This window comes from Oryctolagus cuniculus, chromosome 2 (genome assembly GCF_964237555.1).
Source record: "Oryctolagus cuniculus chromosome 2, mOryCun1.1, whole genome shotgun sequence".
Taxonomy (NCBI): Eukaryota; Metazoa; Chordata; class Mammalia; order Lagomorpha; family Leporidae; genus Oryctolagus; species Oryctolagus cuniculus.
In genome coordinates, this window is record NC_091433.1 from 163,826,849 (window position 1) to 163,847,794 (window position 20,946).

A 20,946-nucleotide genomic window follows, 5' to 3' on the forward strand; every position below is an offset into this window, starting at 1 on the left:
AATGCTGTCATGGGCATTTTAGCCAGATCCGAATGCCTTAAGGGCTGATTCTGAGGCCAGAGTGCTGGTTAGGGCATTTGTCATTCTATGAGTCTGCTGTGTAACCTGCTTCCCATGTTGGATCTCTCCTTTTTAATTCTATCAGTTATTATTAGCAGACACTTGGTCTTATTTATGTGATCCCTTTGACACTTAATCCTATCTTTATGATCAGTTATGAACTTAAACTGATCACTTTAACTAGTAAGATGGCATTGATACCTTCCAACTTAATGGGATTTGGAGTCTCATGGCAGGTTTTTAGCTTTACCCATGGGGTAAGTCCAAGGGAACGTGTGCCAAACTGTACATCTCCTCCCTCTTTTATTCCCACTCTTATTTTTAACAGGGATCAATTTTTGATTGGATTTAAACACCTAAGTAAAGTTAAAACACATAAGAATTCAATGAACAATGGTATTAGAGAACACTAGCTTGCTTGCTTGATCTCTCTCTCCAAAAAAAAATTAGTAGCATTACTGTTCTGAGTTACAATTCATTTAACATACAATATGAAAGTGAAAAGATAAACGAGACTGTAGGGTAATCAGAAATAAATCTCAAGAAAATGCAAGACCTTTGTTAAAATCATAAAATAATTATATTCATAAGGAAGATATGAATAAATGGAAGTTCATACCATGTTCATGGATGGAGAGACTCAGTATTGTAATGATGTTAATTGTCCCCAGATCTGTAAATCCAGTACATGGAAAGTTGATCTCAAAATTGATATGTAAGAATGAGGGACAGGGCCAGCACTGTGGCGTAGCAGGTAAAGCTGCCACCTGCAGTGCCAGCATTCCATGTGGGAGCCAGTTCAAATCCTAGCTGCTCCACTTCCTATCTAGCTCTCTGCTATGGCCTGGGAAAACAATTGAAGATGGCCCAAGTCCTTGGGCCCTTGCACCTGCTTGGGAGACCTGGAAGAAGCTCCTGGCTCCCACCTCCAGCCATTGCAGCCATTTGGGGAGTGAACCAGTGGATGGAATACCTTCTCTCTCTTTCTCTCTCTTTGCCTTTACCTCTCTGTAACTTTGCCTTTCAAATAAATAAATAAATCTTAAAAAAAAGAAAAGAATGAGGGACAAAAATAACAGTTGTGAGGAAGAACATTTTCAAGGGACTTCTATCACATATTAAACCTATCACATTAGGAAGCCACACTAAATGAATGTAGTATTGGTGCAAGTGTAGATGAATAGGCATTGGAACAGGACAGAGAGTCCTGAGAAAACATTAAACATTTATATACTCACTCCTGGTATGAGACAGAGACAACTTTAATTAGTATGGGGATGGGGGGGGGGTGTCAAAACTGATTGTGTATATGGAAGAACATTCTGTAGCTCACATAATTCACAAAAAGTTCTCAATAGATTGCAAATTTGAAAATGGGAAAGTAAGACTTTAGAAGTTAAAAAAATATATGGCACATATATTTATGACTTTGAGGTGAAGGGTTTCTTAAAGATCACATAGTGCAAACTATAAAGGAACTGATTAAGGGTTTACAAGGTCTGTCTAAGAAGACATCATAAAGCCATAAGATAGGCACAAAAGAATGAAGTTGGACCCTTACCTCCTATCATATACAAAATTTAACTCAAAATGGAGCGAAGACCTACTATAAGTATTAGAGTTATAAATTTCTTGGAAGAAAACAGGCATAAATCTTGATGGTCTTGGATTTGCCAATAGATTCTGAGATATAACACAACAGAAGTTTGTACTTTAAAATTAAAATTTTTGTGCTTCTAAGGACACCTTCAATAAAGTGAGAAGACAGGCTGGTGTGTCGTAGCAGGCTAAGCCTCCACCTGTATCACTGGCATACCGAATGGGTGCTGGTTCAAGTCCCTGCTGCCCCTCTTCTGATCCAGCTATCTGCTCTGGCCTGGAAAAGCAGAATTGGATGGCCCTGCACCCATGTGGGAGACCCGGAAGAAGCTCCTGGCTCCTGGCTCCTGATTGGCCCAGCTCCAGCCGTTGCAGCCATTTGGGGAGTGAACCAGTGGATAGAAGACCTTTTTCTCTATCTCTCTCCCTCTTTCAGTCTGTAATTCTTCTTCTCAAATAAATAAAATAAATAAAATCTTAAAAAAAATTAAAGTGAGAAGAGAGCGTACAGAAAGGAAGGAAAAAATTTGTAAATCATACAATGTATCAGATAAGGATCTAGGGTTCAGTGTATATAAAGAACTCTTATAAAAAGCTAAACAATGCAATTAAAAAATGGGCAAGTTATTTGAATAAACATGTCTCCAAAGAAGATACACAAATGGGCAACAAGCACACAAAAAGATGCTCAACATGGTTACTCATTAGGGAAACACAAATCAAAACCACTATATGCTATCACTTCATGCCTACTAAGGTAACTAGAATTAAAAAAAGAAAAGAATGTACCAAGTGTTGATGAGGATGTGGAGAGACTGGAACACTCTTATGTTGCTGATGGAAATGTTACTGCTATAGAAAACAGTTTGTTGGTTCTTTAAAAAGTTAAGCATAGAATTACCATATGATCAAACATTTTTACTCCTAGGTATCTTCTCAAAAGAACTTAGAGCAAAGATTCAGATACTTATATACCAGTACTCACAGCATCACAATTCACAATAGGCAAGAGGTAGAAACAACCAACATTTCCATGAAGAGATGAATGGCTGAAATGTGATATAAGGGTACTTCAAAAAGTACATGAAAAATGGAATTAAAAGATAAGTTTAGTATCAAAAAAGTTGAATCCATGTGTAGTGCTTTCATAATACACATTTTACATGAACATTTGAAGACCCCTTGTATGCATAGTTTCAGGATTTTTTTTTTTTTTTTGGCACAAAAACAAAAATCTTCTAATCTGTTTTCCGTGAACTTTTTGGCATTCCCTAGTAAAATCAAAGTATTTTATAGCCTTAAGGAGTGACATTCTAATACATGTACATACTACAACCTGGATGAACCTTGGAAATAGTATGCTAATGCAATAAACCAGTCACAAAAGGCTACATGATATGTGATTGTAGGCACATAAAATATTCAAAATAGACATGCATAGACACTAAATTAGTGGTTGCCTACGGATGAGGGGGATGAAGTGATTGGGAGGTAATAGCTAAAGAATGTGTGGTTTCTTCAGGGGATGATGTAATGCTTTTTAAAAATTTTTTTTGCTTTAAAAATTTTTGCAAAAAGATGTTTCTATTCAAAAGGCCGAGGAACAGAGTAAGAGAAGGTGAGTGGGTAGGTGCAGAGGGAAAACAAAGAGATCTTCTACCTGCTGGTTCATTCCCTAAATTCCCACCTCAGCTGGGGTTGGGCCGGGCTGAAGCCAGCAGCCAGGAACTCCATCTAGGTCTCCTTTGTGGGTAGCAGGGACCCAAGTATTTGCACCATCATCTGCTGCCTCCCAGGCACATTACCAGGAAGCTGGATCAGAAGTGGAAGAGCTGAGATTTGAACCAGGCACTCTTCTATGGGATGTGGGTCTCCCCAGTAGCCTACCCCAATGAAAATGTTTTAAAATTATTGTGAAGATGGTTGCGCAATTCTGAGAATGAATAGTATGATATGAATTATATATCAACCAAACTTTAAGAGTAGTTTTATTTTTTAAGGCTTTTATTTGTTTTATTTATTTGAGAGACACAGACAAAAAGACAAGACAAGAGGTCTTCCATCCGCTGATTCATTTCCCAAATGTCCTGAATAGCCAAGACTGGGCGAGGTTGAAGCCAGGAATCAGGAACTCCAATCACATCTCCTACATGGGTGGCCAGGACTCAAATACTTGCAACATAATCTCCTGACTCTCAGGGTTTGCATTATCAGGAAGCTAGAATCAGAAGCTGAACCCAAGCATTCCAGTATGGGTTGCAGGCTCCCAGGGTGCATGTTAATGTCTGCCTGTTTCAAAAGCCTTTTTTTTTTTTTTTTTTTTTTTTTTTGGAAATAAAGTAGAAGCCAGTGTTTGGAACAGCAGTTATGACAGCACTTGGATCAGCTGCATCTCATGTCGGAGTGGCTGAGTTCATGTTCCAGCTGCAATTCTGATTTCAGCTTATTGCCAATGTGCATCTAGGGAGAGCAGCAGCTGCTGACTCAAGCAGGTTGAGTCCCTGCACACATGTGGGAAACCCAGATTGAGTTCTAGGCTCCTGGCTTGGATCGGGCCCTGTCCCAGGTATTGCAGACATTTGGGGAAGTGAAGCTGATGGGCTGATGGGAGGTTTTTATCTGTCTGTCTCGCTTTCTGCCTTATGAATAAATAAAAATAAATGCATAACATTTAAAAAAAAAGATTTATTTATTCAAAGGGCAGAGTTAGAGAAAGTCTTTCATCCACCGGTTTATTCCCCAAACAGGTGCAACAGCTGGGGCTGGGCCAGTCCGAAGCAAGGGCCGGGAGCTTCTTTGGATTTCCCACATTGGTGCAGGGGCCCAAGGACTTGAGCCATCTTCTTGTGCTTTCCCAGGCCATAGCAGAGAGCTGGATCAGAAGTAGAGCAGCTGGGACTCGAACTGGTGCCCATATGGGATGCTGGCACTGCAGGTGGTGGCTTTACCCTCTATGCCATAGCACCAGCTCCAATACAAAACTTTTTTTTTTAAAGAAAGTAATGGTTCTGTTTGGCACAATGATAAAACACTGCTTAGGGTGCCCTATCCAATTTTGTAACATGTGGGTTTCCCTTCTCTACTTCCTATTCTAGCTTTCTGCTAATGTGTACCTTGGTAAGGAGGCATTGGTGAATCTTCAAGTACTTGTGCCCCTGCCACCCATGTGGGAAACCCAGATTGAATTCCTGGCTCCTGGCTTTGGCCTTGTTTAGCCCTGGCTATTGTAGAATTTGAAGAATGAACCAAGAGATGGAAGATCTTTCTCTGTATTACAAATGAACAGAGAATGAAGAAAAGCTAACAGAAATAGTCAAAGACTATTAACTTGCATTTCTCAGAAGATAGGTCTAAATGGCCAACAATCAGAAGAGTAGATTTTCAACCTAAAATAATCAGGGAGATGCATATAATAACAAGACTTATAAAAATCTCACGAAATTGTTAAGTCTGATTTTGCCAAATGAAGGGACCACTTGGATAAAGTCATTGCTGGTGAACATTTTAATAAAACCATGTAAGCAGCTTCCCCTTGTAGTTTATATGCTTTAAAAATATTCATATGCACACACAAAGATGTATACCAAGTATTAATTACAGGATTATTTATACATGTGAAAAACAGGAAACAGTCTTGACTGCCCATCAATAAGACTGGATTAAATAAAATTGATATATTGGTAGAGTAGGATATTATATGAAGTTTTAAAGTAAACAAAGGAACTACATGACTCAAACAGTGGTAAATTTTGAAAGAAACTTTTAGTATAAGAAGTAACTTACAGAAGAATAAACATATTCTGATCTTTACATGTTGGAAAGCATGCAAAACAATGCACTGCTTTATTTCTATATAATCTACGACCTATATAATCATGATATAAAAATGTGGAAATGATAAAGTTCAGATTCGAGATAGTGACTACTGGGGATTTGTAGGAGGGACTTGTGAAAGGGAACCTACAAAAACCAATTATATCCATATTGTTTTGTTTCTGTTTTTAAAAAAAGCTGAGGCAAGTATTGTAAAACATGGAGCTTTTTTGAGCTAGAAGGTGGATATAGGTAGATTAGGTTAAGCTGTTCCCTATAGGTTACTGCCAATTGTATGTGTTGGTAATTAAATTTTGTCAGTGGCTCTTGTGTTACATCTTACCACTGAACCGATCATAAAATCACTAACTCATACCTTGGATTCTTAGGAGTGCTTCCCATTTTACAAATTCGTCTTCAAGAACAGAACTAAATGATGAGAGTTTGTATTACTAGTTAATTGTCAATTTCACTCTCTTGAGAGTAGCTATTTTGGAATGGTAATACCAGCTACCATATATTCAGTATTACCTTGTACGAGACACTGTAATAAACATGTATGACATCTCTGAATTCCTAAAACAACCCTGTAAAGTAGAAAATATCTGCATTTAGAGTAAGCAGTTTGTTGAAGGTCACACAGCTAATAAGTAGTGAAGTCAGAATTGAAACCTGAGTCCCCAGAAGCCCCTGCCTTTACACCACAGCACTGTGTAAAGCCTTTATTTTATCTGTGTCATACAACTGTGTAATAAATTGGGGCTTATTGAAAGAGAAAGGCAAACTTGGTTACTTCCTATGATAATGATAATTTGCAGGCCCAAGATAAAAGTATCCCATCAAAGTTTTACTCTTCTTCCCCATCCACTCTATTCATCCCCGTCTCCTTGTTGTCGTTATTGTTGAGACCTTACTCTCCATTTCTATAATATGTACAATGGACTGCAATTTCTGGTGTTTAAATTATAGAAATTTTTAGTTGGCAGTTGAAGGAGTAAAAATTGGGAAATGAACCAGGATCCTGCTGAAGGAATCCAGGACTACTTTAAACTTTATTTGCTATGTTGCATTTCCTAACAGCCAGAATTTAGATCTCTCGATTTCTTATCTGCTGTTGTTACTATTCAGTCTTTCCTTAAGGAGCATCTAAATACAACATTAAGAGTAATTAATGATAAACGTGGTTTGTTCTAGATTCTTTCGTACCGCTTTCTACAACACTCTGCCACTAGATGTCCTCTTCCTCCTACTGGAATTACCTTTATGGTAATGAGCACTTGTCAGAATCTAGACCACTATCTTCTCAGCAGTTTTATACTTGAAATGCAGCAGAGGAGAGAAGAGAGGCCCTATGCCTTCTGCTGAAATCAAGATCTCTACTCTGTTCTTCATCAAGAATCACTGATACTCAGCTTTTTAGAATATATTACTAATAGGATACTAATAATGACAACATTTTTTGGCAACATGATTGTTTTGTGAAATCTGTAATAAATACTAGATGGTATAAATTGTTATATCTGTTTTATATGAGTTTAAAAGTCTGCTATGAAGAAGAAAAAAGACAAATGTGTGATACCAGTATTCCTAATGTTCACACTTTACCTGGTTGTGAATATCTATATTCTTTATTGTTCAAGTGAAGCTTCATTTGTTTTCTAGAACCAAAATTCTGCCCCCTTATGGCCATGTCTGTTGGTCATACCCTACTAGAATCCTTTAATGAGAGGTGTCAAATGTATAAAGATTCTATTTCTCACCAAAATGAAGTGATTTACTCTCTTAAGAATAGCTAGATGTATTGTATTAAAATTATAGTTAATATCCATATAATTTTTGTTTAGGGACATATTAAAGAAATATATAATTGTGCTGGCATAGAAATGCTCATAATTTAATCTTGCTATCATATGTTTTACTTTGGAAAGAGATTATGTATGTTCTACTTTGTTTGTTTTTCTAAGGAATTGGCATTTGATCCATATGAATCGTATGCCCGAGATATTTTACGACCTGGTTTTCATGATCGTTTCCTTAGTCAATTATCAAAGCCTGGGGCAGCACTTTACTTGCAGGTATAGTAATTTTAAAATCAAGATGTACATATGTCTGAAAAGTAAACTTTAAAAAAAAATCCAATCACTTTCTTTTCTAGTCAATAGGCGAAGGTTTTAAAGAAGCTGTTCAATATGTTTTACCGAGGCTACTTCTAGCCCCTGTTTACCACTGTCTTCATTACTTTGAACTTTTGAAGGTAAGAAAACTCTTCCTTGCTGTTTACAAAATATTTAAATGTGTTGATGTCTTTTTACCACTGTGTTTGTAAATTATTATGTGAGCTTGTGTGCACATTATTGTGTAGCCATTTTCTTTTTCCAGTTAAGAAGCAAATGGAAATAAGTATGTAAGAATGACATTTTTTTTCTCTGATTTTATTAGTAAATTTCAAAGCACTTGTCAGCAGTTTTATCTTATGCCCTTAGTTCTTGTTCACATGGTGGATAATTAGAAGCAACCTTGGATTTATGCATCCAGTTCTTCCCTGGGGACCTCAGTAGATTCAGGGACTCAAATAAGGGACCTGGTGTGAAGATAAGGCTGAAGACAGTGGGGAAGGGTGATTCACCTGGTTTCATAGCTCAAGCTTGCAACTGTCTCTGTGAAACTGCTTATCTTTTAGAGTGAATTTGTATAATCCAGGTAAAAGTCCCCATTTTGAGCTCGTGTTTTGTTTATAGTGGGTTAAGCTGCAGCCTGCAATGCCAACATCCCATGTAGGCACCAGTCTGTGTCCTGGTTGCTCCATTTCCAGTCCAGCCTGTGCCTGGGAAAGCAGTGAAAGATGATCCAAGTATTTGGTCCCCTGCACCCATGTTGAAGACACCAGTGAAGCTCCTGCCTTTGGCCTGGCCCCAGCCCTGGTCATTGCTGCCATTGGGGAGTGAACGAGCATGGAAGATTATCTCTCTTTGTCTAGCCCTCTCTCTCTGTAACCTTGCCTTTCAAATAAATAAATAAATAAATCTCTTTTTTTTTTTTGTAAAGAAAAAGTCCCATTGATCCCATGTGATCAATTTGGAATTGATCACAATTCAAAATATTAAGAAGCAGTGACCAAAAGGAAAACATTTTGCCTTTTTTCTTTTCCTATTATACACTGAAATTAAGGAAAAGGGAAGCCTTAATTTGGATAAATTATAATTCAAGTGGTGTAGTTGTGTTATTCTTTTTATTCTTAATGAACTAACCCTGTAAAACATGTATTAATACTGTTATTATTTTTGTAACTTTTATGTGAATGTTTCCTCAAAGAAAAATTGTGGCTAATATCAGGATTCTGTTATACAGAATGTATTATAAGAAATCATACTTATAATTTTAGGAGCAGATGTTGAAATGAGGTCTCTTTTTTTTTTTTTTTTTTTTTTTTTTTTTGATAGGCAGAGTTAGACAGTGAGAGAGACAGAAAGGTCTTCCTTTTTCCATTGGTTCACCCCCCAAGTGGCCACTATGGCCAGCGCGCTGCGCTAATCCGAAGCCAGGAGCCAGGTGCTTCCTCCTGGTCTCCCACGTGGGTGCAGGGCCCAAGGACTTGGGCCATCCTCCACTGCGCTCCCAGACCGCAGCAGAGAGCTGGACTAGAAGAGGTGCAACCGGGACAGAATCCTGCGCCCCAACTGGGACTAGAACCCGGTGTGCCGGCGCCACAGGCAGAAGATTAGCCTAGTAAGCTGTGGCACCAGCCAGTTAAATTTCTTCAGTAGGACGTTTGACCTGGGAAAGGACTAAAGGAGTTAAAGGGTAATATTTAATCACTAGGCAGAATTACACTGGACTTAGCAATCTGTTCACTGCAAACAGTACGCAGTATAAGGTCTTTGTTAATATGTAATGATTATTTTAAGAGAATAATCAAGTGGAAGTGTTTGGCATATAAAGTCTTTATAAAGATTTCATTTGACTAGCCATAGTCATAATGGGGGTGTAAAAACAGTTTTATTATACAGAATTTTTCTTTGTAGTGATTTCTCTAAGGGGATTTTTACCTGAGTGTATAATGTAATTCTGAAGGATTCAAAGGCCATGTGAACCCTCAAAGCAATTATCAATTTATAATGAAGAGCAAGAAACTTTGGATAAAGGTTGAAAAAAGCTATAAAACCCAGTCACCTCAATAATATGAGAAAGTAACTATGGGTATTAATTTCTCAAAATACAGGTAATTAAGATTTCTAAAACTGTAACTTGTAAGTACATCAGTCAGTAGTTTAAAAGATTATTACTGACATAAGTATGAATGTCTCTGATTGCTATTATTGCTTAAGTTACATTGTAGAATTAGTAATATATGAGGCAGGAAACTGCCTGATTAATCCGTAGACTCTGATCACTCCTTTTTATTCTGCATTCCCTCAGCCTCAACATACTATTTGGATTTACATTTCCTTTGCTAATAAGTTGTTTATGTATTTTCATTCAGCAGTTTTTTATTTTTTTTTTTATTTTTTTTTTTTTATTTTTTTGACAGGCAGAGTGGACAGTGAGAGAGAGAGACAGAGAGAAAGGTCTTCCTTTGCCGTTGGTTCACCCTCCAATGGCCGCCGCGGTCGGCGCGCTGCGGCCGGCGCACCGCGCTGATCCGATGGCAGGAGCCAGGAGCCAGGTGCTTTTCCTGGTCTCCCATGGGGTGCAGGGCCCAAGCACCTGGGCCATCCTCCACTGCACTCCCTGGCCACAGCAGAGGGCTGGCTTGGAAGAGGGACAACCGGGACAGAATCCGGCGCCCCGACCGGGACTAGAACCCGGTGTGCCGGCGCCGCTAGGCGGAGGATTAGCCTAGTGAGCCGCGGCGCCGGCCATTCAGCAGTTTTTAAAAGTATATTCTGTGAGATGCTAGTCCCATGACATTTATGAACAAAGTTGAAGGAGTGGATATTCAGTGGTCAAATATATTTTGGGGAACATTGCATCTTTAAATATACTCTTAGATATTTTCAGTATACAATATTAAAACCTTTGCAAAATTCTGCAATAAAGCAATCTAATTGTTTTCTAGGATTTCCCAAATCAGTTACATCATGAAACTCTTTTAAAATGTAGTTCTTTTATAACTGCTACTTAAAGAAACTACCACAGTGAAGTTTTTCCATCAAATGAAGCATAGGACCTTTAAGCTCTTATGCGTCTGACACTATTTTCTAACTACGTGATTCTTACTACTTCTAGATTGGTTTTTTCTTTCTGGGAGTTGGATGCTACCCCAGGTATCAGTCTAAACTTGGTAATTCTGGACTTAACAATGATTGCATAAAATCGGAGCAACTGGAGGTAGCAAAACCCATTGACGTCAAGTAGCAGTTGGAAACTAGCCTTACTTTATCCATGGGTGGAGTGGCTTTGGAAAGTCCATTAGACTGAATAGAAGTCTGCTATTTCTTCTTGTGTTCTAGCCCATAGCCTACCAGCTGTGTGGCTTTTGACAAGTCATTATACCTTTTTTTGAGTCCTGATTTTCTTATTTGTGAAATGCTTACCTCACTGAGTTGTTCTGTCAAACAAAATTATGTTAAATACTTTATATATAGTAAAGAATATAATATTAAGTATTGCCAGAGCAATTATTTGGTGCAGTGGTTAAGGCACTGCTTGGGATGCCCACATCGCATATCTCAGTGCCCGTGTTTTAGTCCTGACCACTCTGCTTCCAGTTCAGCTTCCTGTTAATAATGCACAACCCTGGGAGGCAATAGGTGATGACTCAAGTACTTAGGTTCCTGCCACCCACATGGGACACCCAGATTGATTTTTAGGCTCCTGGATTCAGCCTGGTCCAGCCTTGGCTATTGCAGGCATTTAGAAAGTAAGTCAGCAGATGGAAGAAATTGCTCTCTTTCTTTCAAATAAATACAAAGAAAATAATTAAGTTTTTAAAAGTATTATCATTACTAGATATTTCTCTTCTTGTCGTGTGGATATTTTAATATTTTATTCCCTGTTCTCTCACTACTTCCTCCCAATGCTGTCTACCCAAATCTACTTTTTCCTCTGTTCCCTGTCTTTGTTGATCAGTTCAGATCCCTTCACCTGAAGTAGTTATACCATCCTTGCTTCTTATTCTTTTTCCCTTATTAGCAGATCCTCACTATCTGAATCTCATCACATCTCTTCATAGAACTTGTCCATTTTGTCTGCCTTAGTTTTAGACTGTGTGTTCCATGGGGAATGAACCTGAGCCCTATTTACATTATTTTTGAATCCTTATACCTTGCATAGTCTCTGGTATTTAGGCATTCAGTTAATGCCTTATAGGGACTGGCATTGTGTTGCAGCGAGTTAAGCTACCATCTTCAAGATGCTGCCATTCCATGTGAGCACCAGTTCAAGTTCTAGCTACTGTGCTTCCAGTCAAGCTCCCTGCTAATGCACCTGGGAAAGCAGCAGAAGGTGGCTCAAGTGTTTAGGTCCCTGCCACCCATGGGAGTCCTAGGTAGAGTTCTAGGTTCCTGGCTTCAGCTTGGCCCTGCCCTGGCTGTTGCGGCCATTTGGAGAATGAACTAGCAGATGGAAGATAATTCTCTTTCTCTGTGTCTCTGTCCTTCCCTCACTTCCTATAACTCTTCCTTTCAAATAAATAAACACACCTTTAAAAAAATAAAATAAATGCCTCATGAAAAAATAAATGGCGAGGCCAGCACTGTGGCATAATAGGTTAAGCATCTGCCTGTGGTGCCAACATCCCATATGGGTGCCAGTTCAACTTCTAGCTGCTCCACTTCCTGGGAAAACAGTAGAAGATGGCCCAAGTGTTTGGGCCCCTAAACCCAAGTGGGAGACCCAGAAGAGGCTCCTGTCTCCTGGCTTTGGATCGGCCCAGCTCTGGCTATTGCAGCTTTCTCTCTGTCTCTCCCTCCCTCTGTCTATAACTCTGCCTCTCAAGTTAAATAAATAAATCTTTAAAAAATAAATAAAAAGATAAATTTTTAAAAATGAATGGCAAACTTTTCTTTAGAATTCCTACAAACATATTATATATTAAAAGAAGTTTAAAATTTTATGTAATTAGATTTATTTTGGAAACTTAGGTAGAATGCCTTAAACTTAACAAATTTGAAAGAAAATTCAGCTATTAATAGATTAAGACTTTCAGATTTGCAGAAATGGAATAAAATGGTGATTACTAGAGGTTTAGGGGGGAGTTGGGGAGATGTTCGTCAAAGGACACAAAATTTTCATTGGAAAGAATAAGTCAAGAGATTTTATTGTACATTGTGGTGACTATAGTTGATAGCAATATATTGTATACTTGAAAATTGCTGAGTAGGTTTTAAGTTCTTATAAGAAAATTAAGTCTATGAGATAAGGGATATATTAATAGCGTAATTTACCCTTTCCACAATGTTTACATACATCAAAGCATCATATTGTGCAATATAAATATATCCAATTTTTATTTTCCAGTTAAAATAATAACACAAAATAGTATGACTTTAAAACTTCTTAAGCTGGGCTGGCACCACAGCTCACTAGGCTAATCCTCTGCCTGCAGTGCCAGCACCCCGGGTTCTAGTCCCGGTTGGGGCACCGGATTCTGTCCTGGTTCCTCCTCTTCCAGTCCAGCTCTCTGCTGTGACCCGGGAAGGCAGTGGAGGATGGCCCAGGTCCTTGGGCCCTGCACCTGCATGGGAGACCAGGAAGGAGGAAGCACCTGGCTCCTGGCTTTGGATCGGTGCAGTGCGCTGGCCGCAACAGGCCAGCCATAACAGCCACTCAGGGGGTGAACCAATGGAAAAAGGAAGACCTTTCTCTCTGTCTCTCTCTCTCACTGTCTAACTCTGCCTGTTCAAAAAAAAAAAAAAAAAAAAAACCTTCTTAAGCTGGAAAAAAAATCCCTTCTTTCGTCAGTTAACATTAGAGGTTGAATCTTTGTACCCTTTGATTAACTTAAAAGTTAAAGTTAAAATTTTATAAAGTAAAAAATGTTCCATTTTTATCTTCTTGTAAGCTACATTGCTTCAAATTTGATTTTCTGTGTGTTTACTTTACTTTATTAAAAAATGTTGACTTGTTCTTTAGGACTAAGTAAATATGTTGACAGATATTTTGAAGGTTAGGAAATTAATACAAAAGTCTGGTTCAACAAAATGTTAACCTTTTCTTTGTTCTTTAAAAATAAGATTTTATCACCCCAAGTTATATCCAGAGAAGTATTAGAAAAGATTGTCCAGACGTCTTAGAAATAATTAACTTCCTAGAAGATTACCATATTCCCTTTCTGATATGCTGAGTCCGTGGAACCTAAGAAAAAGCAGGTTTCCTTCTATTTAAAAAATGAAGTTGAGGGGCTGGCATTGTGGCACAGCAGGTTAAGCCACTAATTGGGATGCTGTCATCTATACTGGAATGCGTTATTCAAATCCTGGCTGCTCTGCTTCTCATCCAGTTCCTGCTGATGCACCTGGGAAAAGCAGTGGATGATGGCCCAAGTAGTTGAATCCCTGCCAGGGAGACCAGGATGGAGTTCCTGGCTCCTGGCTTTAGCCTGGCCCAATCCCTGCTGCTGAGACTATTTGGAGAGTAAACCAGTGAATGGAAGATGTCTCTCTCTGTCTTTCCCTCTCTTTCATGTTACTCTGCCTTTCCAGTAAAATAAATATTTAAAAAAAAAATCAAGTTGAAATTTTTATTGTTATGTATACTTTATTAGTATATTGGTTTCCTACATCTACCGTATCAAAAGTTCACAAACTGAGTGGTTTAAGAACAGAATATATTCTTTCACTGTTGTGGGAAGTAGAAGAACCAAATCAGGGTGTGGCCAGGGCTCTGCTTCCTCCAAAGCCTCCTGAGAAGAACCCTTCTTGCCTCTTCCTAGCTTCTGGTGACCCCCGAAATCCTGGGCTTAACTGATGCTGTGTCTCCATCTTCATGTCTTCATATTTTTCTCCGTGTGTCTGTCCAAATTTTCGTTTCTCTCTTTTTTTCTTTTTAAAGAGTTTTTATTTATTTGAGAGTAGAGTTACAGAGAGGGACAGACAGACAGAAAGGTCTTCCATCCACTGGTTCAGTCCCCAAATGGTCGCAACAGCCATTGGAGCTGGGCTGATTTGAAGCTGGGAGCCAGAAGCTTATTCTGGGTCTCCCACGTGGGAACAGGGGCCCAAGCACTTGGAAGGCCATATTCTACTGCTCTCCCAGGCCGCAGCAGAGCTGGATCAGAAGAGGAACAGCCAGGACACAAACCGGTGCCGGCGGCAGAGGCTTAGCCTACTATGCCATGGAGCCAGCCCTCTCTTTCTTTTATGACACCAAGTCAGTGGATTTAGGGCTCAACCTTAACCCAGTGAGGCCTCATTTCAACTTGTGTATATCTGCAAAATATACTATTTCCAATAAGAACACAGGCATAGGTACTGGCAAGGGTTAGAACTTGAATTATTTTTGGTGGTACACAATTCAATCCATAACAATTAGTTTTTGATATACTATAAAAATTACATTCATTTTTTCCTGATTCTCCAATGTCTATTAACTTTCTTAAGCTACATTAGTCTAATTATTATTTCATCTTTAGATTTTAAAATTTAATGTTAGTTAAAAATCTGGTGAAAATCCAACAACTATGTTTTTTCAGTTGATGAATTATAGGTCAGTAAAAGCTTTTGAGAATACAAAATTGCTAATATAAACATCTGAATAGACTAAGGGTATATAATTGGTGTTGGGTTGTTACATGTGCTTTCTCTTGAAAAATAATTGAGTATTTAACACTTAAATCTCTATACCTTTTAAAGTTTCCATTGATAATAAAAAGTACAACCTCAGCAAAATAATTGAGGAAAAATCATGTCCAGGTTTAATTTTAACATATTATAACAGACATGTATTTTTAGATAATACTAAGAACCAATGGAGTAGGTTTTGTAGTGGCTATTAATTTACTGTAACATTGCAGTATTTATCTTGATCACAAAATTTATTTTAGAAACTAAAGACTAATCTGAATGCTTATATGGTTGGACTCTTGCTGTTAAGTTTTAACATTCATTTTCTAATATTCCTTGTTTTTTATGTACCAGACTGACTTTAAAGAATACTCCTTAACTCCCCCAACCCAGTTTTTTGTTAATATCACAAATATCACAAATACTACACCCCTAAATGCTTGAGTATATGAATTGTAGGAAAGAGAAAAAGACAAAAATTTAGCTCCGAATACTGCAGCAAATGTGGAAAACTTAAATAGGGTCAAGAACAAAGAAAAGTCAGAAGAGCGAGCCTTTTTTCTCCCTGTGTCATCTTTTTATTTTAATGCTACATAAAACAATTTGGAAAAGGCAAGTATGAATTGCACTATATGAGGTACTTTAAACACCCACTGGTGCCCTTTTCATAATGTGCCAAAAGCTCTCTGTAGGGAAATATGTCTGCAGACTTCTACTAAAATATCTCCTAGGCAATGGTTAACAGTTTTGATTTGCTGTTTTTCCAGTTTGGAAGTTCAGTAGTATAAACTATCCTCTATGCTAGATAATTGCTTTAATCTACTTTTCTTTCATATTCTCTACCTGGTTTATTTTAATTTCTACAGCTTCAAATCACTAATTTTAGACTGCCAATGAACTGATGTCTTAATAGCAGCAGTAAGAGCAGCTTTGGAAAACAGTTTTTTCTCAGTATCATCAAAATAAGCCCAACAGAACCTCCACCTAGTATCTGCTTGAGTCTAACTGGTATTGGATCTGACAACGGATGTTGAATGTCTAAAATTAAACATAGGAGAGTAACTACTTGAGCCACTGTAAATAAATTGTTATAATATTTCAATTTTTAATTTTAAATCAACTGCCATGAGGAATATGGCAATTTTTTTTCTCCGATAAGCACAGAGAGGTGATTTTGAAAGTTTTGTTTTCATAAATGAGTTATCCTAATACTTTTTTTACAGTTGATTGCCAGTTTAAAATTTCATACCTCAAATTTTATTTTAGTTAGTGTTATCCTTTCTCGCTGTGTCTTTTAGGTGTGCTGCTACAATCAAAGAATGGTTAACATATTTGAATGTCATTGCCTTTCTTCCCCTCAGCCTTTAATGAAATGTTTGATAACTTGGCCAAGAGTCAAGAACAGAAAACTTATGTTACTCAGCAGTTGGTTAATAATTTGGATAGCATTTTATACATACATTAAGAGGGTTAACGAATCAAGCTTTCTCTTTGTGTATTTTCTGTATTGCAATCTACTCTACTATCCCACTGAAAAGTATACAAGTAACCATTCCAAAGTCAAAACATGAACTTCTGTGTTCCCACATTTTGTGAACTCCTTATCTGTATACTTATAATGTGTATTTCTTGACTATATTTTGTCATCATGTACATTGCACTTGTTTGAATGAAATAGGTTTTATTTAGTGAATATATTCTAAATGGGTTTTTCAGAATTCATTCAGTTATTTGGGTTTATAATGGCAAGGTCTTTGGACTAAGAGTCAAGCAGTCTTAGGTTCTGGTCTTGCCTATCTGTGCCATCAGGTAAATGGTAGTTAGCATTTTATGTAATGTCATGTTAGATAAACTTAATTTCTGGAAATCAAAACATATGAATTAAAAACATATGAATTAAAATATTCCCTTTTTTCTTTTTATTTATTTGAGAGGCAGAGAAAGAGCAAGCACATACTCAAGTGAGCTCCCATCTGCTGTGTCAGTCCCAGATTCCCCCAACAACCTGCTAGCAGTGCAATCCAGGCTTCCCACATGGTAGCAGGGAATCAATTTCCTGAGCACTCACTGTTGCCTCGCATTAGCAGGAAGCTGTAGCCTGAGCTAGAGCCAGGACTCAAACACAGTACTCCAGATCCAGGATCATGGTGTCTTATCCAGTGTCTTAGCTGCTGGACTGAGTGCTAGCCTCAAGGTGGTCCCTTTTTTAAAGAAAGGGAAGACATAATATATTTGTAAATGAACTCAAAATGCATCAGATGCAACAATTTCTTTTTAATATAAAACAATCTTGAGTTTTATTCTTCCCTTGGATACCTTTTTCCTTTTTTTTTGACAGGCAGAGTGGACAGTGAGAGAGAGAGACAGAGAGAAAGGTCTTCCTTTGCCGTTGGTTCACCCTCCAATGGCCGCCACGGCCAGCGCGCTGCGGCCGGCGCACCACGCTGATCCGATGGCAGGAGCCAGGAGCCAGGTGCTTTTCCTGGTCTCCCATGGGGTGCAGGGCCCAAGCACCTGGGCCATCCTCCACTGCACTCCCTGGCCACAGCAGAGGACTGGCCTGGAAGAGGGGCAACCGGGACAGAATCCGGCGCCCCGACCGGGACTAGAACCCGGTGTGCCGGCGCCGCTAGGCGGAGGATTAGCCTAGTGAGCCGTGGCCCCGGCCCTACCTTTTTCCTTTGACAACTCCTTAAATTTAATCCTAAATATCTTGCAGGATTTTCTAGGAGAGAGATTTTGCACATTGCATATGTGTATTGTATATGCTTTATACCGTATTGACTACTGCCCATCTGCTTATTTCTCATGGACCAAGGACACAGGCACTGGTGAAAGTGGCTCCTTTATTGTAAAAAGATAAATTTTATGGTCTCTATGGAACGTCTAAGTTTTCACTGTGCTTTAGGATATGATTCCCTAGATGAGTTTAAATACAATCTCATATAAAGCTGTATAATCTTGGGATGTACTAATTTTTAAATCATTTAAATACGTTGCACTTATAAAATTATTGCTATTATACAATGTTCAGTAGGAACATATAGAAATTATATATTGAATATCAGGCCGGCGCCGCGGCTCACTAGGCTAATCCTCCGCCTAGCGGCGCCGGCACACCGGGTTCTAGTCCCGGTCGGGGCGCCGGATTCTGTCCCGGTTGCCCCTCTTCCAGGCCAGCCCTCTGCTGTGGCCAGGGAGTGCAGTGGAGGATGGCCCAGGTGCTTGGGCCCTGCACCCCATGGGAGACCAGGAAAAGCACCTGGCTCCTGGCTCCTGCCATCGGATCAGCGCGGTGCGCCGGCCGCAGCGCGCCAGCCGCGGCGGCCATTGGAGGGTGAACCAACGGCAAAAGGAAGACCTTTCTCTCTGTCTCTCTCTCTCACTGTCCACTCTGCCTGTCAAAAAATAAAAAAAAAAAATAAAAAATAAAAAAAAAAAATAAAAATAAATATATATTGAATATCACTTTTGTAATAAGAGGACACTGCTCTGTTCAGTCTCATTTACATATTAAGTGCTACTACTGTAGCCACTAACTCACCCCTTTGATGGGAGTTAGCTTGAATTATTCTATACCAGTGCTTAGTGTAAGTCAGCCGTGTTAAGTAAAAGAAACAAAAAATACTGACAAGTTCATTGTAATAAATTATACTGAAGTTTATTTAAAAATGCGTGCCTAATGCTATAAAAATAACATTTTAAAATTATTTTATCAGAAAAGTTTGAAATGTACTTTGGATTTGTAATTTTAAAAATATTAGCAATGTCTTTACTAGTATATTCTGTAGGCAAAACAGCTACAGTTAGATTGTAGATAAATAACTCAGAATAGAAAGTCAAATCCATGTCTAAATGAATTTTTCTTTTACAATATTTATATGTGTACTAGAATTGTGTATTTGTGTGACAATAGGTATATTTACCTGGATTAACATTTAAAAATTTCAAGGGAAAAAGGCATCTGGTATAGCAGTTAAGACACTGCCTTCATCTTAGAGTGCCTGGTTCTAGAGTCCTAGCTCTACCCTGTAGTCCAGTTTCCAGCTCATGTGCACCCTGGGATGCACAGGTGATGGCTCAAGAACATGGGTTCCTGCCACTCATGTAGGAAACCTGGATTGAGTTCCAGCCTTCTAGCTTTATCCTAGCCCAGCCTGGTTGTTGTGGGCATTTGGGAGTTAAACCAGTGGATGGGAGAACTCTGTTTCTCTCTATCTCTTCACTTCTTTTCAAATAGATACATTTAAAAAATTTTTAAATATTAAAGTTTCAGTATCCTGCCATATATTAATGTCAATTCTTTAAGACTGAAATATTGCCTTGAATATTTCTGGACTTTGCTTTTTTTTTTTTTTTAATGTGAGATTTATTTTAATTATTTGAAAGACACAGTTACAGAGAGACAGAGAGCAGAGATCCATCCGCTGGTTCACTCTCTCCAAATGGCCGCAACAGCTAGGGGTGGACCAGATTGAAGCCAGGAGCCAGGATCTTCTTCAGGGTCTCCCATGTGGGTGCAGGGTCCCAAGGACTTGGGCCATATTCCACTGCTTTCCCAGGAGCATTAGCAGGGAGCTGGACTGGAAGTGGAGCAGCCAGGACTCAAACTGGTGCCCATATGGGATGCCAGTGTCCCAGGAGGTGGCTTTATCTGCTACCCCACAATGCCAGCCCCTGGACTTTGCTTTTGAATGATTAAATTCTCAAAAACTCATGAACTAGCTCATTCTTCAGTGGTACTTTTATTAAATTTGCCTTTTAAAAATGATTTATTTATTTGAAAGGTAGACAGAGGATGACAGGCAGACAACTGGAATCTCCTCTCCTGTGGTTTACTCCCCAAATACTTGCAATTGTTGAGGCTGTCCCAAACCAAAGCCAGGAGCTAGGAATTTAGTCCAGATCTCCCATGTGGGTGGCAGGGACCTAAATACCTGCTGCCTCCCAGGATGTGCAATAGCAGGAAGCTGGAAGCAGGGCTCAGACTCAAAGAACTGCAGTATGTTTGCATAACTGCTGTGTCAAACATCTGCCCTGTAAATTTGCTTTTACTTAATACAAGGGCACTTCCAAAGGTTGGTGGGAAAATGGAATTAAATGATGTTTTTTAAAATTATTTATTTTTATTTGGGTGCCAAAATTTGTTAAATTGGTGAATGGTTTGCTCAATCATTTTTCCATGAAATATTTGATGATCCCCTCTTATGCACAGACTTAAAAAAAAGAAGGTATTTTTTGGCACCATAGTAAGCTTATCTATAATTCCTATAATATATTCATGTATTATAGGTGTGTTATCTGCTTTCTGTGTTTTCTGCTGCCTTTGAAGCTTAAGCTTAGGTTAATTTTATTTTGTTTCATTTTGTCTCCCATAATTCTGGCATACAGTGTAGAATGATAGGGTTGGAAAGTACTGAGAGATTACCTAGAATCCTGCCTTCAGCCTACCAGTAATGTTCACTAAGTAAAAGTCTGTCAATACCTGACCATTGGCTTTCTTTAATCTAGCTGGCCATAGTGCAAAGTAAGTAGAAGATATTTGATTATTTTTATTATAGGTATTTTCAAAAGTCTCTTATCCTTTGAAACTATTTTTATTACCCTTTTTATCAATTGAAGCAGCAAGGAATGTGTTGTTGAATCTTAAGGAATACCTCTTAAGAACATAAAACCCTTAAAGTACTAGTATACTAATGAATAATAAAGCTTTTTGAAAAGTAAGCTTTTTTATAAATTACTTTAAATATTT

The 20,946-nt window shown here is 38.5% G+C and overlaps 1 protein-coding gene across 2 annotated transcripts in view; it reads left to right on the forward strand.

The window, feature by feature from the left end:
- SOS1 (SOS Ras/Rac guanine nucleotide exchange factor 1) overlaps positions 1–20,946 on the forward strand; it is a 138,043-nt gene that overhangs the window by 72,280 nt on the left and 44,817 nt on the right. For both annotated transcript variants that reach the window (XM_051842966.2, XM_051842967.2), the window contains exons 7-8: positions 7,437–7,547; positions 7,628–7,726. In XM_051842966.2, coding sequence (XP_051698926.1) covers positions 7,437–7,547; positions 7,628–7,726 — 210 coding nt within the window. The remainder of the gene's footprint in view (positions 1–7,436; positions 7,548–7,627; positions 7,727–20,946) is intronic.